This window comes from Artemia franciscana, chromosome 13, assembly GCF_032884065.1.
Source record: "Artemia franciscana chromosome 13, ASM3288406v1, whole genome shotgun sequence".
NCBI classification, from domain to species: domain Eukaryota; kingdom Metazoa; phylum Arthropoda; class Branchiopoda; order Anostraca; family Artemiidae; genus Artemia; species Artemia franciscana.
Window position 1 is genome coordinate 47627972 of NC_088875.1, and position 23075 is coordinate 47651046.

A 23075-nucleotide genomic window follows, 5' to 3' on the forward strand; every position below is an offset into this window, starting at 1 on the left:
TGACTTTGGGAAAAAATGAGCGTGGGAGGGGGCCTAGATGCCCTCCAATTTTTTTGGTCACTTAAAAAGGGCACTAGAACTTTTCGTTTCCGTTAGAATGAGCCCTCTTGCGACATTCTAGGACCGCTTGGTCGATACTATGACCCTGGGAAAAAAAAAACAAAAAACAAACAAATAAACACGCACCCGTGATTTGTCTTCTGGCAAAAAATACAAAATTCCACATTTTTTTTAGATCGGAGCTTGAAACTTCTACAGTATGGTTCTCTGATACGCTGAATCTGATGGTTTAATTTTCGTTAAGATCCTACGACTTTTAGGGGGTGTTTTCCCCTATTTTCCTAAATAAGGCAAATTTTCTCAGGTTCGTAACTTTTGATGGGTAAGACTAAACTTGATGAAACTTGATGATTATATATTTAAACTCAGCATTAAAATGCGATTCTTTTGATGTAGCTATCGATATCAAAATTCAATTTTTTAGAGTTTTGGTTACTATTGAGCCGGGTCGCTCCTTACTACAGTTCGTTACCACGAACTGTTTGATTAAATAAAAAATAGTTTTTCGTCTGAGATGGCGGAGCAACATTAAAGCTTAAAATGAATAAAACTTATTCTCCATATGAGGGGTACTGCCCCTTCCTCAATCCTCGCTCTTTACGCTAAAGTTTTACCTTTTGGTCCACTTCATTAAGAGACTGCTGAAACACAAGGACCGTTGAATTTCAGTTAGAAGTATTTTTGCTTCTTGAAAACTTGTAAAATTTATAATTTTGGACTTTTTATAATTTTTTGGAGAATTTCCCGGCATGATTGAAAAACCATGAAAATCAGAGGCTACGCTATAGCGTTGCCTATAGTAAAGGCCATATGACTCTAATATTGTATTTTTTTTTCAGATGCACTTCATATGCAATGGGTGGTCGTATAAACTTTGGTCTGGGCTCATTCGATTAGAAACAGAAAATTCTAGTGCCGTTTTTAAGAATCAAATGAGATCGGAGGACAGCTATCCCCCCCACCCTTTTTTTGCCCAAATGTGTCCAATAAAAATGTTGAGACAGCCATTTTGTTAAAAATAGATGAAAAATCAAATTAAAAAATCCGGGGTAGACACAAACCCTGAGGACCCAGGGGCAAGTGTTGAAAACTATGCTCTTGGGACATAAATAGTTCGCATGAGAGAGATGCTCGTATAAAATTCAGAAAGAGCTCATTTGATCAGAAATTGAAAGTTCCAGTTCCCTTTTTAAGATTCAAAAAGGATCGGAGGGCGAATACCCCCCCCACGTCTTCTCCCCCAACCCATCCGATAAAAATTTTGAGATAGTTAGTGCGGTAAAGATAGTTCAAACACCAGATACAGCCCCCCACAGGTCGACACAAGCCCCCAGAGCCCTTGGTAATTGTTTTAAGTTATTCCCCAGGGGCATATAAGGTTTTTATTCTATGGTTGTTCGTATAAATTTCAAAGGTGGCTCTTTTGATTAGAAATTGAAAGATCCAGTTACCTTATTAAGAATCAAAAGGGATCGGAGCTGGGGAAAGGGTTGTAACTTATACCCTGGGCTTATAAGGTTTTTATGGAAGAAGTAGTCGTATAAACCTCGAAGGGAATATAAATGGTTAAAAACTATAAGTTCTAATTCCTTTTTTAAGAGTCAAAAGGGATCGATTGGAAACAAGAAGTTTTACTGTCATTTTTCAAGAGTAAAAGATGATCGGAGGGCATCTAGTCCCTCCCCTTTCTCCCACACCCTTCTTTCCCAACTGCATCTGATAAAAATTTTGAGATAGCCATTATATTAAAAACACTTCAAAAATCGGATAACAAAAACTCCAGGGTCGATACAAAACCCTAGGACCCGGGGACAGGCTTTGTAAACTATGCCTTGCGGACATATATGGTTCTTATGGAAGGTATGCTTGCATAAATCTCTTAGAGGGTTCATTTGATTGGAAATTTAAAGTTCTATTTCTTTTTAAGAGTAAAAAAGATCGATTAAAAATCGAAAGTTCTAGTGCTGTTTGTAAGGGGCAACGGGGAACAGGGGGCAGCCAGCTCCTCTCCCTCAACGTGCCTTTTTCCAAATTCATGCGATACAAATTTTGGGATTTTGTTAAAAATAGTTCAATATTCAGATAACGAAAATTCCAAGGTCGAAACAAATCCTTAGAACTTGGGGGCAAGTGTTGTAAATAATGCTCAAGGGGCATATAAGGTTTTATGGAAGAGATGGTCACATAAACTTTGGAGGGGGCTCATTCTATTGTAAATTGGATTTGTAGTGTTCTTCTTAAGATTTGTAAGTGGTCGAAGGACAACTAGCCCCCCCCCAACAAAAAAAAGCCATTTCCCCCAAGTGCACCCGATCAAAATTTTGACACAGCTATTTATTTCAAAATAGTTTAAAAATCAAATAACAAAATCTCAGGGGTGTACATAATCCCCCTCCTTTCCAGCCCAGGGGAAGTGTTGTGTCATTCCCTGGACGGGGAATATATAAGTTTTTATGTAAGGGGTGATCGTATAAACATTAGTGGTGGTTCATTTCATGGGGAATTCAAATTTCAAGTTACCTTGTTAAGAGTCATCAAAAGTAATTACGGTTATATACCCTCTCTCCCACACCCTCTTTCTTCCAAATACTTCCAATCAAAACTCTGAGATAGCCACTTTGTTTGAAGTTGTCCAGCGATCAGACGACAAAAACTATGGGGTCAAACCAAGGGAAGCGGTTGTAACTTATGCTCCTGGGGCTTATAAGGTTCTTAGGAAATAAATGATTGTATAATTTTCGGTTGGGACTCAAAGGATTAAAAATTAAAAGTGCCAGTCCCCCTTTGTAAGAGTCAAAAGTGATCCTATGGCAGCTAGCCTCCCCCACCATCCCTAAGTCCGTTAGGCACCAATATTTTGTTTTTTCCAAATGGTACTTTATATGAAAGGATGGTCTTATGAATTTCTGAAGAGGCTCATTCGATTGGAAATCGGAAGTTATAGTGCCCTTTCTAAGAGTCAAAAGTAATTGGTTGGCAAATAGCCCCCACGCCTTTTTTCCCCAAACGTATCTGAAAAAATTAAAAATAGTTCAAAAACCAGATAACACAAACTCCATTGTCGTCACAATCCCCAAGGGGTCAGGGACCGGTGTTGTAAGTTACGCTAAAAGTGCATATATGGTTCTTATGGAAGTTTGCTCGTATAAACTTCAGAGGGGTTTCATTTGATTGATGTTTGAAAGTTGTTGTTTACTTTTCAAGAGTAAGAAAATTTGGAATTCAACTAGCCCTCTCCTCTCAACACCCTATTTACCCCAAACCTATCCGATAAAAATTTTGACATAGTCATTTCATTGAAATTAGTTCAAATATCAGATAACGAAACTCCGGGATCGATACAACCCCCAGAGCCCAGTGGCAAATGTTTTACGTTATGCCCAGACAACACATAAGGTTTTTATGCAAAAGATGGTCGTATAAACTTAAGATGTATCTCATATGATTAGAAATTGAAACTTCCAGTTACGTTTTTAAGAGTCAAAAGTGATTGGAAGGCATCAACCCCTCCCTCTAAACTCTCTTTTCTTTAAACACATCCAATCAATTTGAGATAGTAATTTCTTTGAAATAGTCCAACCATCAGGTAGCAAAAATATCAAGGTTAATATACCCTCTGACCACAGGGGAACTAAGGGTTGTAACTTGTGCCTCCGGGAAAAAAGGTTTTTATGGAACAGGTGGTCTTATAAAACTTTGGAAGGGACTCAAATTGTTGGAAATTTAAAGTCCAAGTTCCCAATTTAAGAGTCAAAAGTGATCCGATAGCAACTAGTCCGTCTCCATCAACCCTCTTTTCCCCAAATGCGTCCGATTAGATTTCTTATATAGCCATTTTGTTTAAAATAAACCAAAAATCCTAAACAAAAACTCCAGGGATAAGCCCCCAGAAGCCTGGTGCAGGTGTTGTAAATTATGCCCCCAGGGTAAATAAGGCTTATTGAGAAGGGATGGTAGCATAAGCTTTGGAGGGGGGTATATTCCAAAGTAAATCAGAATTTCTAGTGCCTTTTTAAGAGACATAAGGGATCGGAGGAGAACTAGTCCCCTCCCAAGCCCCTATTTCCCACAAATGCATCCAATCAAAATTTTGAGATGACCATTTTCTTCAAAATAGTTTAAAGATAAAATAACAAAAAAACCGAGGTTGACACAAAACCCCAAAAGCCTGGGGGCAATTGTTTTAAGTTTTGCACCGGGGGCATATATGGTTCTAAATCGGGGGTTTTGAAAATGGTTCAAAGATCAGATAAGCCCAACCCCCACTCAAAAAAATTATCAACGATATGTTATTCTATATTTTAAAGGAGCTGATCCATTACATTCTCTGCATGACCCCCCCCCTCCCCCCCAAAATTAATGAAACAACTTTATTAGTAATATTTTATTCGAAAAGTTAGGGCAACTCATCCCTGGCCCTCGTTGGCCCGATCCCCCTCAAAAAACCAACTTATTAAAAAATTATTTGTTGTTTGCCCGATATCCCTCCCTTGCCTCCCAAAAAAATATCGAAAGTAAAACAGTTCAAAATAGGGATGAAACCATTTTATTGACAGTGAACAGATATAAAATTTAACTGGATATTTCGAACACATATACAGTGTTCATCATCAGCAGTAATTTATAATAATTTATAAGTACATCATTAGAGTTTTACTGCTGATGATGAGCACTGTATATGTGTTCGAAATATCCAGTTAAATTTTATATCTGTTCACTGTCAATAAAAAGGTTTCATGCCTATTTTGAACTGTTTTACTTTCGTCATGGAAAGGCAGTGTGGTCTTCGAAGTTATCTAAAAAAAAATATCAACGGTAAATAATGGGATCTTACCCTGGCCCTCCCTCCGTGACCCGTTTTTAAGGAAAAGTAAAGGCCATATTAAACTTAAGATCAGAATAATTAGAAACCTACAATAAACTCAAACTCAAAACAAGCAGGTATTACTATGAAATATATATATATATATATATATATATATATATATATATATATATATATATATATATATATATATATATATATATATATATACTGTAGCTGGTCTTTTGAAGGCAGATAAGTTGAGTCTTTTCTTGATGTCATGATGTCCAAATGGACCTTAAATTAGAAGTAGTGCCTTTGTATGATACATTTTTACCGGACATTTAACTTTTCCTTGGCTTGTCTTTTGTCGTTATGAAAGAAATATTGCCAAACCTTTATTTCTTTTAATTGTTCACGTGGTGGGGCAAAAACTTCTTCTTTTTCCTCGTATTGTATTTTGTCATTATTAAAGACATATCGCCAAATCTTTGTTTCTTTTAATTGTTCAGCTGGTGGGACAAAAATGTATTTTTCTTCCAACTATTTATCTAGTCCAGGTTTATTTTATTTTCAAAGGTATGGTAGGCACTAATAATCTTATCCATGTCAAAATTCAAAACGTATTTATCATTGCTATAATTTTAAATGTGTTTGGTTCGTATTACCTGACCTTATCTATGTCAAAATCCTAAACCTAATATTCATCGTTATCATTTTCAGTTTGTTTGGTTCGTTGTACCTCGGCTTGTCTTTCATCCTTATGAAATACGTATCGCCGAAACTTTTTATTTTTAATAAAGGGTATGGGAGGCACCGATGAGCTTATCCAACTCAAAATCCCAAACCCAATCATGATCGCTATTACCATTAATATTGACACGTTTTGATTCTCGCTGTCCGGGTTGATTTTCATTGACTCACTCACATGTTTGGTGTCGCATGTCTCCTAACCGCGTGTGTCTTTGTTTTTCATTTTTGACTTGCTCACATAATCGGGATCGCATATCTTCCAACTGCGTGCGTCTTTGCTCTTCATTTCTATTTTTGACATGCCGTCGTTGTTCTTCTAACCGCGTGTGTGTTTGAACTTCATTTTCATTTTTGCCTCATTCACATGCTCGGTCTCGCATGCTTCTAGTCGCGTTCGTTTTTGCTCTTCATTTTCATTTTTGACCTGGTGCCGCTTTTCTTCTAGCCGCGTGTATCTTTACTCTTCATTTTCATTTTTGACTCACTCACTTGCCTGGTGTTGCATGTCTTCAAAGTGTGTGTGTCTTTGCTCTTCGTTTCATTTTTCAAGCTCTAACTGTTGTTTTACCATATCTCCCAACCACCAGTATCTTATATCTTCATTTTCATTTTTGGCACGTTTCTGGATTTTGATCACTTTTTGATTGATTTTGATTACAATTTAACAATGGCTTTTGCTTAAGCTGCACAATAGATCAAATATTCAGTTTAATTTTACTAATTCTTACCAAACAAGTTGATTTGTTTTGGAATAAAAAATTATTTTGAAATATGGAATTTGGAAAAAGTGGAACTTTGGCTATAAAAAAATGAGCAGAAATGAAAAAAAAACTTTCGGAAAAAGAAGTTTTTTAAAGAAGAGTAAAAGCCATACTACACTTGAGATCACAAGAAATAGAAGCCTACAAAATCAAACTCAAAACTAGCAGAAATTACTATTAAAGACTAATTGAAACCCAGAACGAACAGAAATTAAATAAACAATCATTGCAAAAATACATGCAACATGTACTAATATAAATGAGTGAATAGATCTTAAAACGAGTACAGTTTAAACTGAATACATAAAAAAAACTAGTTTTTTGACGGAAAGTAAGGAGCGACATTAAAACTTAAAACGAACAGAAATTACTCCGTATATGAAATGGGTTGTCCCCTCCGCAATCCCTCGCTCTTTACGCAAAAGTTTGACTCTTTGCCACAATTCTGCTTTTTAAAACAATTAAAAGCTTTAGCGTAAAGAGCGAGGAATTGCGGAGGGGAAAACCCATTTCATATACGGAGTAATTTCTGTTCGTTTTAAGTTTTAATGTCGCTCCTTACTTTCCGTTAAAAAACTAGTTTTTTTAATGTAATTTCTGAACGTTTTTGAATTAATGGATGTTTGATTTTGGCTCTCCACACATAAATCATTAAAATGAAATTTGCATATTAATTCCTTTTTTGGCTAAATGGCTTTCTCATAGTTTTGATTAGACGATTTTGAGAAATAAGGGATGGGGAAGGAGGCCTAGTTGCCATGCAATTTTTCGGTTACATAAAAAGGCAACTATAAATTTTAATTTTTAACGAATTTTTTTATTAGTGAAAAATATACGTAACTTAAGAATTAACTTACGTAACAAACTTTTATATTCTTTAATTTTTATTATGTATATGAGGGGGTTTGTACCCTCGTTAATACCTCGTTCTTTACACTAAATCGTAAGTTTTGTCCCAATTCTTTAAGAATGACCCCTGAATCAGAAAGGCCGTAGAATAAATAGTTGAAACTACTAAAAATACTATAGCATAAAGAGCGAGGTATTTATCTCCTCCTAAATACCTCGCTCTTTATGCTAAAATATTTTTAGAACCCCTCATATGCGTAATAATCTCTGTTCGTTTTAAGTTTCAATGCTACTCTTTTCTTTCAATTGAAAAAACTTTTCCATGTTTATTTTTTCTTTGTTTTTTTTATAGTAATTTTAGAAAATCCTGCACCCTTTTCATTGAATTTCTGTTCCCCCATAACATATTTCTCCAAGGAAAGATCCTCCCACATACCCCCTCCCCTCAACCCAACCCCCAAAACCAAAAAAAAAATCCCCTGAAAACGACTGTACACTTCCCAATAACCATTATTATATGTAAACACTGGTCGAAGTTTGTAAGTTGCAGCCCGTCCCCCAGGGACTGTGGGGGAGTAAGTCATTCCCAAAGACATAGTTCTTATGGTTTTCGACTATGCGGAACAAAATGGCTATCTCAAAATTTTGATCTGTTGACTTAGGAGAATAAATGAGCGTGGGAGGGGGCCTAGGTGCCCTCCAGTTTTTTTGGTCACTTAAAAAGGGCACTAGAACTTTTCATTTCCGTTAGAATGAGCCCTTTTGCGACATTCTAGGACCACTTGGTCGATACGATAACCCCTGGAAAAAAAAACAAACAAATAAACACGCACCCGTGATTTGTCTTCTGGCAAAAAATACGAAATTCCACTTTTTTGTAGATAGGAGCTTGAAAGTTTTGCTATAGGGTTCTCTGATACGCCGAACCCGATGGTGTGATGTCATTAAGATTCTGTGACTTTTAGGGGGTGTTTTCCCCTATTTTCTAAAATAAGGCAAATTTTTTTAGGCTCGTAACTTATGATGACAAAGACTAAATTTGGTGAAACTTATATATTTAAAATCAGCATGAAAATCTGATTCTTTTGATGTATATTTTTGCATCAAAATTCCGTTTTTTAGAGTTTTGTTTACTATTGAGCCGGGTCGCTCCTTACTACAGTTCGTTACCACGAACTGTTTGATATGCAATTCAAGCTTAAATTTAACAAAACTATTTTGCTGTTGAAGTATAAATGAAACCCAAAACTAACAGAATTAAAAATAAACTATCATAACAAATAAACTACAATAGATACTATCATAAATGAGTAAATAAATCTTAAAACGAGTGAAACTTAAACTGAATATACGAGTCAAGCTTGACACGAAAAAAAGCACTACAAATAGGAGTTTTTGTCTTGTCTGCTTCTCACACTATACAAGTCTAAAACCTGCCGTGGCTGAAAACTACATGTGTCTTGAGCAGTGTTGTAGAGTAAAAATAAAATCCAACTGAAAGTTTGATATATAATGCTATTAATAGTAGAAAGATCATCGATTGAAGATTTTATTTCATTGTAATTTTATTTTCATTTTCAAGGCTGGAATGACTAGAAACGGAAATAGTTGTAATATTATTCGTTTTCAGTGAAGCACCAATGACGCAGGAGGCTTTAGAATTTTACAGTTAGGGAAGGGAGCAGCATCCAAATTTTTGTTTATAGTGAAGCCGTATTTGTCTTGAATAGCCTTGGAAAGAACTAATAATATTAACAGAATGTTTGATATAAAACAATAATAATTGCTGATAGCTCATCAGTTCAAAATTTTATTGTAATTTTTATGTTTGTTTTCAATAGTGTAATAAGTACAAAAGAAAATATCTGTAATATTATTCGTTTTCAGTAAAGCGTCAGTGACACAGCAGGTTTTAAACTTTTACAGGGAGAGAAGGAGGCAAAACCCTAACTCTTGTTTATAGCGACATTTATTCATTTATGTTAGCATCTATTGTACGTTTGTTGCATTGATTGTTTATTTAATTTCTGTTTGTTTTGGATTTTATTCATGCTTCAATAGCAAATTTTTTTTCGTATAAAGCTTATTTGCATATTCAAAAGTTTGACTCCTTTTAAAATTTATTTGTTCATTTATATTAGTACGAATTGTATGTTTGTTTGCTATGGTTGTTTACTTAATTTCTCTTCGTTTTGTGTTTCATTTATACTTCAATAGCAAAATATTTTTGTTCGATTTAAGGTTGAGTCGTATACTCAACTTCAGCTTTACTCGTTCCTAGATCTATTTATTCATTTATGTTAGAACCTTTTCTAGTTTTTTTTTTTTTGCTATGATTGTTTATTTAATTTCTGTTCGTATTGGGCATCATTTATTCCTTAACAATAAAATCTGGTTGATTTGATTTTCATTTTTTGTAGGTTTCTATTCCTTCTGATCTCAAGTTTAAAATGGCTTTTACTTTTCTTTTAAAAACTTATTTTTCGGAAAGTTTTCAATTTTATTTCTGTTCGTTTTTTGTACCCGAAGTTCCAAGTTTTACAAATTAGCTATTTAAAAATAGTTTTTATTCCAAAATAAATCAACTTTCTTGGTAAGAACTAATAAAATTAAACTGGATATTTGATTTGTTGTGCAGCTAAAGCAAAGGCCATCGCTAAAGTGCCTGATGTAATAAAAATCCAAAAGATAAATATATATATATATATATATATATATATATATATATATATATATATATATATATATATATATATATATATATATATATATATATATATATATACAAATCTATCAGTGCCATAATTTTTTAGTGAAAAGTATTTTATGAGATTATCACGGATGGATAATGAACTTATCTATCAATAAGTGAAATGGCATCATTTTTATACAATCCTACAATCGTCATTTTTATGCTATTATATCTTAGGATAATGTAAGATATATGTCCAATAACATGGGTTGAAAATAATGTGACATTTATTGCTTATGAAGTTAATTAATTTTTGTCTCAAATATTTTAACATTGTTTTGTAGCCATGAAATGGACTTTGACGATCCAAGGCTGCAAATATTGGAGAATGGCACTTTAATTATTGAGAATGCAAGCTCTAACGATTTTGGATCTTATGAATGCATGGCAAAAAGCCCTCTAGGTGAAGTTAAGTCTAGAACTGTTCGTATGAGCCCGCCCCAAGAAATACATCATAATTCCAGAAGACGTGTAACTGGTGAGTGGATGACTGAGTTTAGATTTGGTAAATATGGATGCAAAGCGTTACACTCTTGCAGGCCTAGCGTGAAACCCGAGTGTCATAATTTTTGAATATTCACCATTTTTATGAGACTATCCATCATTTATAATGAAGATTAACATGGAAAAACGTTTCTGGTAAAAGTTAAAAGTGAAATCTAAATTTAAAATAAATAAAAAATTACTGCTACAAGCATACGAAAAATATATGTGTAAAATCATCACAAAAAGAAATGCATTTTGAGATAGAGATAGATATAGAAATAAGAAATAAGAGATAGAAATAGGAAATAAGTTTGAGACAGAAAGCTGTTCCATCCTCTAAGAAAACGGGTGAGTGTTAACAAGAAAATACAAAGCTATTCGTATGTAAGTTTAAGAGCAAAATTTAAAATTATCGCTTCTATGTCTCTGCAACAAATTTTGCCAAAATCATCGCAAATAATCTGAATGTTGAAATTTACCATATTTATAGGACTGTGTAAAACTAGCTTTTTACTGAAAATACATAAAAAATCGAGAAAGTTACCTTAGAAGCCGACAAGCTGTTAAGCAGCCTTTAGAAACGAAGAGACTAATTTATAAGGCTCTCAATACTATCTCACCATCCAAGATATCAATAACCTTCTGTCTTCTGTTTAAAGAATTAAATTTCTTTGCGTAAAAACTCAAATTTCGTCTCTAAAAAAATTCAAATTTATTCTCTTACAAACCCAGGCTTTTTCTCTAAAAAAGTCCGATTTCTTCTCTTAAAACCTCCAACTAAAACAGAAACGCTATTTTAGTAACATAAAAGTCATTAAGCAATAAAAATATAAAAATAAAACAGACAACTCATTGATACGGCCAATCCATTGTCTTACGAGCCCTGAGATCAAAAGCTATTAAAATAAATTTTTACTGTACACCTTAATATAAGCACTCGAAAGGAAAAATCTAAAGAAACTTCCATCCATTATTTCTCCCTTAACGAAACTTCTTAACCTCTGCTCTCAGCATGGTATTTTCCCAAATATTCTCAAGCGTGCTCGAACAATCACATTATATAAGGGAGGGAGTGGGGGAACACGAAATGATCCAGCAAAACTATCGGCCAATTTCTTTGTTGCCTGTGTTTAGTAAAACATTTGAAAAGGTGATGCTTTTTCGTCTTAATAGTTTTCTTACTTCTAAGATTTTTTTTCGCGATTTTAAATTTGATTTTCGAGCAAATTAGTCAACTGAGCATGCTTGTGCAGTTTTGCTGAATTATCTTTATTCTGCCCTAGACTCCCTTTTGATTTCTGCTCCTTTGTTTCTGGATGTTCGTAAAGCCTTTGATTCTTTAACCCACAATGTTCTTCTATTTAACTATTTAGTTCTTTTCTCATTTTGGTTTAAGAGGTAGTATGTTTTTTTGGTTCAGGTCTTTCAGATCCGGTAGATTAATTTCTGTTGATTCGCTTTTTCGCTCACTATCAAGTGTTGACCAGAGGGTCCTTCAAGGGTCAATTTTAGGGCCGATATTGTTTTTAATTTATGTAAATGACCTAATTTTTGCAGCTAGAAACAAAAATCCTTTTTATTGCTGTCGTCTATGTCATCCAACATTCTTTCGTACCCATAACCACAGTTTGCATATCTTGGATTCTCTTATTATTTTTGCCGTTCATACCACCCTTATTATATCTAGGAGAACAGAGGACGAGGTTCTCGCAAATTTAGTGGACCTCTTCGAGAGAGTTTTAATTTTGTTTGATGCTAACTCACTTGCCTTAAATGTTTCTAAAACTAGTTTTTCAGTAAATTCATATATTTAAAGGCTTTATTAGAAGAACAAAGTATGGCCATGTCCGTTTCCTAGGTATCCTCCTAGAAGAAAATTTATCTTTTAAACGCCACATTGATTTGATTTAAATGAAGGTATGCAGAAATCTCGGTTTTCTTAGAAAACTTATACATATTTATCGTAGACAACCTCTAAGAATTATGTTTCATACCTTAATTCATTTTTATGTTTCTTATTGTCCTGTCATATGGATGTCTACTTTCCCTTATTTTCTCAAACTGCTTTCGAATGCGTATGATAAAAGCCATAAATCTTATCCAGGATTTACATTGTTCGGCAACTAAGCCGTTAATTGATATTGAAAAAAACTTTATATTATTTCCTGTCCGTCTTTCGCTCCAGCTCCATGGAGATATTCCTAGGTCCTTTAGATTTGCGTCTTCTTTTGTATCTCATCGGTCAAATTATCAGCTCCGTAGTTTTCTAAATATCAAAATTCCACATACACCGATAATAAGATCCGATTTTAATCCTTTTGTTGCGTGTCATTTGACATGGCAAATCCTTCCCAATTCGGCTCGAAAATGCCACTCGTTTGGCACGTTCAAAAGACTCGTAAATTTTTTTGCTTTCATGTGATTAATTTCTCCTTGACGTATATAGTGCAATCCATTTTATTATCATTATTATTATTATTTTTATAGATTTGTTATTCATTGCAGTTTGATAAAACTTATTTAATAAACGCTCCTTTTTTCTGTTGTTGGTTTTTTTCTCCTTTTTATGAATGCTTTACATATTAAGAGTTTAAATGTTTGTGCTTCCATGTTTAAATTTTGTGTTTATATGTTTAAATGTTAAGAGTTTAAAAGTTTAATGTTTATGTGACCTTATCATAATCACCCTCCTATGGGTCATGGAGCCTTTGTGGCGGCTTGTAGATTTTTGTGTAATTATCTTATTGCCATATGAAAAATAAATCTATCAATCTAAATCTATCTATCTATAATAAAACACTGTATAATCTCTGGAAGCATAGTTTTATTTGCCTATAATATGGAGAATTTCAAATTATTATGAGTATTTCTCAAGTTATTCTGTAGACCTAGCTCTACTTCCGATTGGTTTCAAAAGAAATTAAAAATTTTCCACTGCAAAGCCCAAGAGTGAAAATTTCACTGGATTTGGCTCATGTTACAGAGTGCGCTAAATAAAAGTCCTATCCATGAAATTTTACTAATGCTGAGTTTCAGCTTGTGCTAATTCCAGCCAATCATATTTTCTGCGGGATTTCCCCCCCCCCATGTTTTTGGTCACTCGGTAAAAAAAGAAGCCGGGAAAAAATTTTCGGACGCCACTTAAATACTTTGTTCGGTTTTAAAGATGGAACTGCAATTTTTCATTTGGTTAAAATAACAGCAATAAAATAGTGACACGATATGTACCGAAATCTGAATCTCAGTTAGTAAATGCAGTAGTCTTACCGACTCGTGATGTGATTTTACGTATTGAATTCGAAACAGACATTACTATAATTATTAACAAAAAAAAACAGTCAGTAAAAATGACCAGCCAGTCGGTAAAATCTCTTGCAGGATCTCTTGGCAGGAAGACACAATGCACCATTAAAAGGACATATCCCCAAAGACAGACCATAACCTCCTTTGGGTAATAAATGGCATAAATACGTACCTGGCAGATAAGAATTAGCCGAGGCAGATGAACAAGTCAATGCATATATACTTAGGGAGATTGTCAAACTTGGATGTCTCTACATTTTGGCGGAGCATCTCTTGACTAGGGCTTCTGGGGATGTTAGCCTCACTTTAATTTGTGGTGAATTCTATTTGTTTGAAGCTTGACTATTCATTCAGATATATCTCAGTATTAAATATTAAAAAAAAACTTTTTTCAACTGAAAGTAAGGAGCAACATTAAAACTTAAAACGAGCAGAAATTATGACGTATATGAGGGGGTTCGTCCCCTCTTCAATGACTCACTCTTTGCGGTAAAGCTCGAATTCTGTTCCAATTCTTTAAGAATGACCCCTGAATCACAAAGGCCGTTTAGATAGAATAAATAGCTCTTTTGAAAGTATTAAAAAACTTTTGAAAGTATTAAAAACTTAAGAGTAAAGAGCAATGTATTGACGAAGGGACGAACCCCCTCATATACGTAATAATTTCTGTTTGTTTTAAGTTTTGAAAAAACTCTTTTTTATTTAATTTCTGATCGTTTTTTAAATAAAGTTGGGAAATCTGGTGCCCCCTTTATCGAAAATTCTCTTCCTTGTGAAAAATTCCTCCATGGAAGGATCCTCCCACGTAACCCCCTCCCAAATTTTGATCCAGTGACTTTGGGAAAAATTAGTGTTGGAGGGGGCTTAGTTGCCCTCCAAGTTTTAAGTGACTTGAAAAGAGGACTAAAACTTTTAATTTCCATTCGAAAGAGCCCTCTCGCAACATTCTAGAACCCCTGGGTCGATACGATCACCCCTGAAAAAAAGTAAATAACAAAAAACAAATAAACAAGCATTCGTGCTCTTTCTTCTGGCAAAAATACCAAATTCCATATTTTTGCAGATAGGAGCTTGAAACCCCTACTGTATGGTTCTCTTATACGCTGAATCTGATGTTGCGATTTTCGTTAAGATTAGTTGACTTTTAGGGGTGTTTCCACCTTTTTCGGAAATAAGACAAATTTCCTCAGGCTCGTATCTTTTGATGAGTAGGACTAGGTTTTAGTTATTTATTCACCGTGTAGTCTGTTATTTTTAAGTTTGATATGATTATTCATTTTAATTTATGTACTCTATAGATTTCATTTACACATTCGTAATAATTCTTGTTCATTTTGTAGTTTGACTTCTCAAATGACTATTTCCACTCATTTTAGGCTTCAAAATAGCTCTCTACCTTCCTTTGGGAAACTTTTTAGTAAATGTTTTTTTTTTAATTTCATGGACAAATAATGCATAGAATGTTATTTTATTGAAATTTTATTGAGTTAAAATTTTACTTTTACTGAAACTTGACGTTTAAGCCATAAAAAAAGATTCTGGAGCGTGTGTTAAAAATTTCCACCAAAAAAGCGTATCTGCAAGGATAATCCATAAGCCCCCTTGCATTGTAAGGGACATATGTGTCATTTGGCCAAAGCGCAAATACTTTTTGTGTGAAACAGGAAGACAAAATCCATCATTGCAAGGAAACGTCTTTATGGACAGGCCATAAGCCCCTTGGGTAGCAAAGGGCATATGCATCTGGGTAAATTATAAATAATTGTAAATTTGAAATGGTAAAATAGTAAATTTGTAGCTATTTATTAATAACCACAAGCTTTTGTGGGCAATGGGGTGGTTTTAAAAAATCCCAATTTTAACAAAAAACGCTAAATTTGTTTCCTATATTACAAAAGATGTCCCCTATTTCATGTTTCTGGCCAACATTTCCTCCCACCTGAGCACCCTTTCCTTTCAGGAAAGAAGTATGCTTTGTCTTTTGGTTTAGAGGGTTCTGCTTTTGCCTATTTCCCAAATTTTTCCTTATAATTGTCCATACTTTATCATTATTTTTCTCACCTATTTGACCAAGTAACCTTATCCCCCCGATAAGTTCCAGGTAGACAGAGACCTGCACATGATTACTTTTTTATGTTAAATGAGACGAAAAAAGTAGGTAGTTAATCTAATGAAAGATGCATTTTATCTAAATCTTCGTGTAAAGTGTTTATACTTTTTAGCAACAAACTTGCAGTACTAAGAGGCGCCAACGGAGGGTGAATTAGTTATTTAGGCTATAATTTGGTTTCACTATTTAGTGACTACTTGTTCTTTCGGTTGATTTTATCGCGTTTCTTTATTTTTGCTTATAAATAAGTTACATTTTAAACAAAATATTCTTTTTGTGATGTTTTGTATTACTTTGTTGTGTGTTTGGATTGTGATGATCACGAAACCGTCTGTTCTCGACTAATAACATAATATTTATTTTCAAAAGGCTATCACCCAAATTTGCTTCATAGGTCCAAAAAGAAAAAGCAAAAGAAATAACATAGGACGACAAAAGAAAAAGATACACCAAACAAGCATAAAAATGGTCAATAAAAATAAATAAGTCAGTCACACCAAAAAGTAGAGTTCAGAGAAGGAGTCAAACTTTAGCGTAAATAGTGGGACGTTGAGGAGGAAAAGCTCCTTTCATATACGCAGTAATTTCTGTTCGTTTTAAGTTTTAATGTCGCTCCTTACTTTCGGTTAAAAAAAAATGTTTTTTATTTGAAATTAAAGAAAGGGTTGTGCCGATGACTGGGATAAAAAGAAAATAGACCATAAATAAATATATCACGCATGGGCAAAATAAAAGTGACCAAAGATAAAAAAAAAAGTGGGCATGATTATTCCAACCATACACCAACAACTAAAATAAAAGATTGACAAGTTAATTTTGGTTCAGGACACAGTTCAGGAGGTGCTCCATAATAAAGGGGATAAAACTTTTTCGGAATCTCTGAGTAACGCCATGGATTGGATAATACGTTGGGATTGCCAAGGAGGCTAAGTGGGGGAGTTGGAGTGCAATGGGATCGTGTAAATCGGGGAAGATTTTCTCAGTAAGGGGATTAGAAATAGCAGATTTGGAAAAACACAAACAAATTTGTTCCGTCCTTTCTTTTAACGTGGTAATGCGTGCATATTTAAGGAGGAAGGAGTACGGAGTTTTGCTTTCTTTGTAGATGATCCTAAGTGAACGCTTTTGGACGGACTCGATTTTGTCGCTAAATTCACTTGAAAGTTGCGAATGTCAGACTGGACAGGCATATCCAATAGCGCCCTGACAATGATAAATAAACACGGAGGGAATGCATCTTGGGGCTACTAAATCCGTTTAAAAGTTTTAACATGGGTAGTGAAACAACTGCTTGTTTGACTAATGTACATTGTTTGTTTTCTGGCTGTTTTTCTTGGAAGTATGCCATAAGGTCAGATTTTGACCTTAGTCAAATGCACGGACGTTTCAGCATCAATAGAAGAAGCAAGCCTTTCGTTGTTTCAAAGGATCTCCTACTATGAAAATTTTGTAGACTTTCGTCGTTTTTTTATAACAGATATGCACAAAACAACACCCTTTTTCTTTGATTTCTGATTTCTGTGGCCAAAATACACCAGATTAACTAGGGCCAGATTAATTAGACTAGATTAACCAGCCGCCAGACTAGATTAGATTAACACACCAGATTAACTAGACTAGAAAGGGCCCTTAAAAAGGCTTAGAAAGACTAGGAAGCCCCTTGGAAAGGCTGAATTTGACACATGCATGTTGAGTTTGAAGGCTGAGTCACGAAAAAAATTAATGCAACGCGTTCTGAAAAATATCCACACTTTTCTTTAATCTTATTTCAATAACGGCACAAAATAACAAGTACCATAAGGAGTGTCATTTTTTACATTTCTGCCATTTAGGTTAAACTAGGATGAGCTCTAGTTTGAGCCCCATAAAAAACGCCTGAATTCTGACGGGCTATTTTGCAACGCTATGGGAAAAATAATCAAACGTTAATATTCAATTAAGAAAAGTGCGATCAATGAGATTACCAGGTGAATAAGAGAGCTGCTATCCCCAATACCCCAACTGTAAATCCCGTATTGGAGCTAGCACTTAATCATCCTTACTTTAAACATCTTATTATGCATTATAACTCCACTTTCAGGCCGTCCAAGATTCTTGTACACACCAAAAGATGTCTCTGTCAACCTTGGGGAAATTGCAATATTTCGGTGTGAGATTTCTGGGCAACCGATTCCTACAGTGACTTGGTATTTCAATGAACAGCAATTAGCAACTACTGAAAGAATTGAGGTATTTGGAAATATTCTAATAATATATTGGTAGCAATTAGTAATAGATTGGCCGTTCTATCAATTCTAAAAAGACATAAAACCTGCCTTCATGTCTCAAAAGCAAGGGTCATTTTTACAATTTCTATATAGAGGATTTCTTTTATTCTAGACAATGTCTAGATTTCTTGTATATAGCTAGATTTCAGTCTATTTCTACAGTCTACAGTCATTTCCATAGTCGATTTTGTTTAAATGTTCCTTGCACTCTGTCGTCTAGCAAAATTATTCCCAACAATATTCAGTTCACGCTGTTTCGTTTTCAAAAAAATTGTGGTAATCTCAACTTTTGACTTTCTCTTGATGTTATTTTTTAATCTTTAGAATAATTAGAACTCAAAATTTGCGAATAAATCTTCTATTAAGTGCTCAAATTGTACAGTATATGTTCAAAACGCATCTGATATCCTTAACAATGCTCGATCATTTTGACGAAATCAGCTATTAGTTTTGAGAAATAAGGATGCATATGGTTAAAATGTATCTGATACCCTTAGCAATGTTAGGTCAATTTTAGGAGCTTAGATTTTAGTTTTACACATGTCCGATGAGTTGCAAACCTTCTCCCAGTAATGGGGTGAATAGCATGGTTATGCAGAACACTATCGTGAAGGATCCTCTATAGGAGGACACCTGCGACAGAGCGTAAGATCAAGATTCATGGACACTGGCCACTGCAAAAGGCTGCCTTGACTCTTTTTGAGTAATTGAAACACTTGGGATCTTGTGGTCACCTATATTCCCGCTAGGAGTGGCACCTTTCGAGGAAATTATAGCCTAGTAAACGACAAAGCATTCGTGCAGGATTTTGATTAACGGCTATTTTTTCTGGCTTTGGTCTGTTTTGGTGAGCGTTTTTGGGCTGAAAACCTCTTCCTGGCTGATTTATCTACTAATGGTTGCCTCCCCGTGGTAGCATAATATTTGTAGGCATTAATAGATAACGAGTCGGAGGTAATAAGCTAAATCTGTCTGTCCAAGATTCGGACTCTTGCTGATAGAAGAGCATCATAAAATGCTGAAAACCATGTTGTGACCAAGATGAAGCCAGGATTGCACAAAGCCTCTATTCTACTGTAGGTCCAAGGTAGCTCTTACTGTCCGGTTCTAAGCCAGCTTAAGTGCTTTGGTTTAGACTTGGGGAGATGTGTTGGTCCCCATCTTGCACTGGTATCTGGGACTATTGCTTTTCCTAAGGCCAAAATAATTTCAATGATTTAAAGAATTTGAAACTTGGAACTTGTTATGTTGCAACGTCAAAAAATGACTATCGTATCAACATTTTGACTGACGAATTCAGATGATTCGAACTGCGCTTATTAAGGGTTTTAGAAACTCACATCCCAGGGGTAGAAAGCATGAAATTAGGTGATATAAAACATGTTTGCTCAGGAAGGATGGTACCCCATGGAAGGATGGGGTACAGAGACGGAAAGTAGTGCGCAAGATGAATGAGAAAGCTGCTAAGTCTTGTTTAGGCTTGGAGGGCATTAATAATAGAATACTAATCGCTCATTTTATGACTAAAAGTTCAGAGTGCCAGTTATAGTAGTATATGCCCCTGTTGAGCCGACTTATGGAAATTCTAGTGACTTTGGTGAATTTTACTTACAGCTACAGGAGCAAATAAACAGGTTCCTAGGTAGAAATGTGGTGTTTTTATTAGGAGATTTTAACGCCAGAATCGGTAGAAAGAGGTATAGATGGTATCGTAGTCTAGGTAAATATGGTGTAATGGTATAGGAAAAGGAAACAGTGATGGCTACAAACTTTTGTAATTTTGTAGGTACAACCATTTGGTTATTACCAATACGGTATTTGGCCATAAAATGGCCTATAAGTTAACATGGTATTCACGTGATGGTAAGACAGCAAACCTTATTGATTATGTTATTATAAACCGAGCACCGGCAGGATTAGTACAAGCTAGTATGGTATATAGGAGTGCTGTGATTTGTATTAAAAGTGCAAGACCACCATCTAGGAGTGTCTAGGGTAAATTAAAAGCTGAAATTTTAGAAGGGTAGTTACCTCCCGGGATGTTGTGATGTTGGTAGACTCCAGGATTAGAATTTGAGAGAGACAGTTGAATGCTATTTTGGAGAGTTTAAAATTTGACAGTGTGAAAGATGGATGGAATAACTTTGGAAAAACTATTTGTGAAGATCCTGATGGTGTCTTGGGGAAGAAAGTTAGGACCGCAGCTAGAAATATTAGTGAAAAAGCCTTATGTTCAATTGAGAGGAGAAGGGGCTTGTACAAGAATTATCGTGATAGATCATATGAAAACAAAAGGAATGTAAAAAGAGTGGGACAAGCTTTAAAATAGGAATCACTGAGATGTGAAGTGGAGGCCATGGATAAAACTGCCTAGGATCTGGAAGATGTTGATAGACAGCATAGTAGTAAAATATCGTACTGGCATGTTAGAGGGAGTAGTCAATCTGGACTTGTCCCAGTTAAAGATAGGAACGGAGCCATAATTAGTGAAAACGAACGGGTAAAAGGAAGATGGGCAGAATATTCTGAGAATGTGCAAAACCGAGATAAAGTTGCAGGTAAAGATATAGAGGAAAATGAAAAAGCTTGTGATACTTGTGAAGGAAGATTTGTTTTGTGAGGAAGAATTAGTGACGGTACTAAAAGGATTAAAAAAATAAAAAGGCTTCAGTTGCTGATAGTGTGGTAAATGAGTTTCTTAACTATGGCTGTTCAGAGGTTAGAAATAAGCCACTGAAGATTATGAATAGTATTTTTCAAAAGAAGAAGTACCTAGCGATTTCACAAAAACCTTAATAAAACCACTATATGAGAAAGATGATAAAACTGAGTGTGGTAATTATCGAGGCACTAGTTTGGTATCTGAAGGTAGCAAATTACTTAGTAGCATGATACTTTCTAGACTGAGAGATGTTTTAGACAAAGTTTTAATAGGAGAACGGTGCAGTTTTAAAAAAGGTAGAGGATGTGTCGACCTAATTTTCACTCTTAGGTTGATAACTGAGAAGTGCCTGAGCTATCAAACACCTTTGGTCCTCATTTTCATAGATTATGAGCAAGCTTTAGATTCTGTTGATAGAAGAACTGTAGCAAAGGGGTTATCCTTGTATGGTATACCAGACAAATAAATTTGAGTAATTAGTACTATCATTGAGAATAATATTGCTGCGGTTAAGGTAGGAAATGAGGTCAGTAGCTGATTTCGTATTAAATCAAGAGTTAAGCACAAGAGAGAGCACAGTAAAGGCAATGGGAGACCACGGAATCAAATGGGAGGGAAACACTCTCGTAGACATAGATTATGCTGACGATTTAAGCATCCTAGATGCGAAGCCTCCTGAGTGAAATGAATGAACTTTTAGAGGTTTTGCGAATTCAAGGCGCTAAAATTTGTTCGGAAATGAATGTTAAGAAGACTAAGTCACTACGGCTAGGAACAAGTGAAGATGAAAAGGTGACGTTGGACAACGAAATGATTGATCATGTGGACAGATTCACTTACCTTGGTAGTATTACTAGTAAAGACAGTAGGAGCGGTGAAGATATTAAAAGTAGAAGAGCTAAGGCTCAGGTTGTTTTATCACAGTTTAAAAAAAGTTTGGAAGAATAGGAAGATAAGTTTGTGGACAAGATTAGAATATTGAAAGTTACAGTGATGACAGTGGTCAAATACGCTTCTGAAGGATGGGCGCTCCGAAAAATGGAGAAATAATTGCTAGTTGTTTAGAAATGCTAAAGTTCGAGCTTTGTTCCAATTCCGTAAGCATCACCACGAGATCACAATGGGCGTTTAATTAGGACAAAGAACTCTTTTGAGAATAATAAAAAAAAATCAAGCGTAAAGAACGAGCTATTGACTTGCGGGCAAATTCCCTCACATACTTAATAATTTCTGTTCGTCTTAAGTTTTAATGCTGCTTCTTACTATCAGTTGAAAAACTTGTTTTATTTAATTTAATATCTGGTCGTTTTTAAATAATGCTGGGAAATCAGGCTTCATAGAAACTTCCCTTCTCCTATGAAAACTTCCTCCACGGGAATATCCTCCCACGTAACTCACTACTCCCTATCCCTCCTATAAAACGTCTCTATACATACCAATGACAAAGCTGTATGTAAATAGTTGGTAAAGTTTATAACTTGCAGCTCTTCCCTCGGGGACTTGCAGGGACTTAAAGCACATGATATTTTATTACGTGTATTAGTAATAAACGTGGTCATACCCATAGTGTACGGATTGCATGAGCAAAGCCAAGATGACAAAGGAAATCCTGATTTTTTAGGATAGTCAATTTTATGGGTCTACTGTTTAAATTTTGTGACTTTCAGGATTGTTTTCAGTGTCAATTAGTTCTGGAATATATTTCTTGAAAGTGGGATTGACCCAAATTTTTCGCACTGCTTACTATTTGAGTGGTCAATCAGTCAAGTACCTAGAACAATTCGTAGGAACATGATACCAGGGCTGCCATCCAGTGGAAAAATCACTAGATTTTTTTTTGTTGATTTAGTAATTTTCTTCTATAATCTAGATTTGTGTGGTGATTTAGCGATTTGTTTGTTTAGGTAATATAAAAAACACTGGAAATAGTGATAAATCACTAGGGTAGCAACCCCTGTAGGATACATATGCTTGAATTTCCCTAATTAACTCCTGACTATCTAAATCTTTGGTTACCTTAAACACCTTTTCTAACTATATCCAGCAGCCACACTGGCCAAATAAATTACAGACAGAAGCACGCAGTTGCAGAACGAAGCCTACTTGCAACTCTATTGCATACAATTCGAAGCTTCCAGAAGTTGAAGAACAGTATAAATTGCATTCATTTTTGAAGCGTACTGTGTTGCTTCAACTTGAACCCCTGACTGCAGCTGCAGGTAAGCTTAAACTTCTTTTTCTAGTTATGTCCAACAATGACACTACCTT

General features: G+C 35.0%; 1 protein-coding gene across 3 annotated transcripts in view; it reads left to right on the forward strand.

The window, feature by feature from the left end:
* Positions 1-23075, forward strand: part of LOC136035020 (peroxidasin-like) — a 326937-nt gene that overhangs the window by 231662 nt on the left and 72200 nt on the right. For all 3 annotated transcript variants that reach the window (XM_065716607.1, XM_065716606.1, XM_065716608.1), the window contains 2 exons: positions 10264-10457; positions 17959-18107. In XM_065716607.1, the coding sequence (XP_065572679.1) occupies positions 10264-10457; positions 17959-18107 (343 nt within the window). The remainder of the gene's footprint in view (positions 1-10263; positions 10458-17958; positions 18108-23075) is intronic.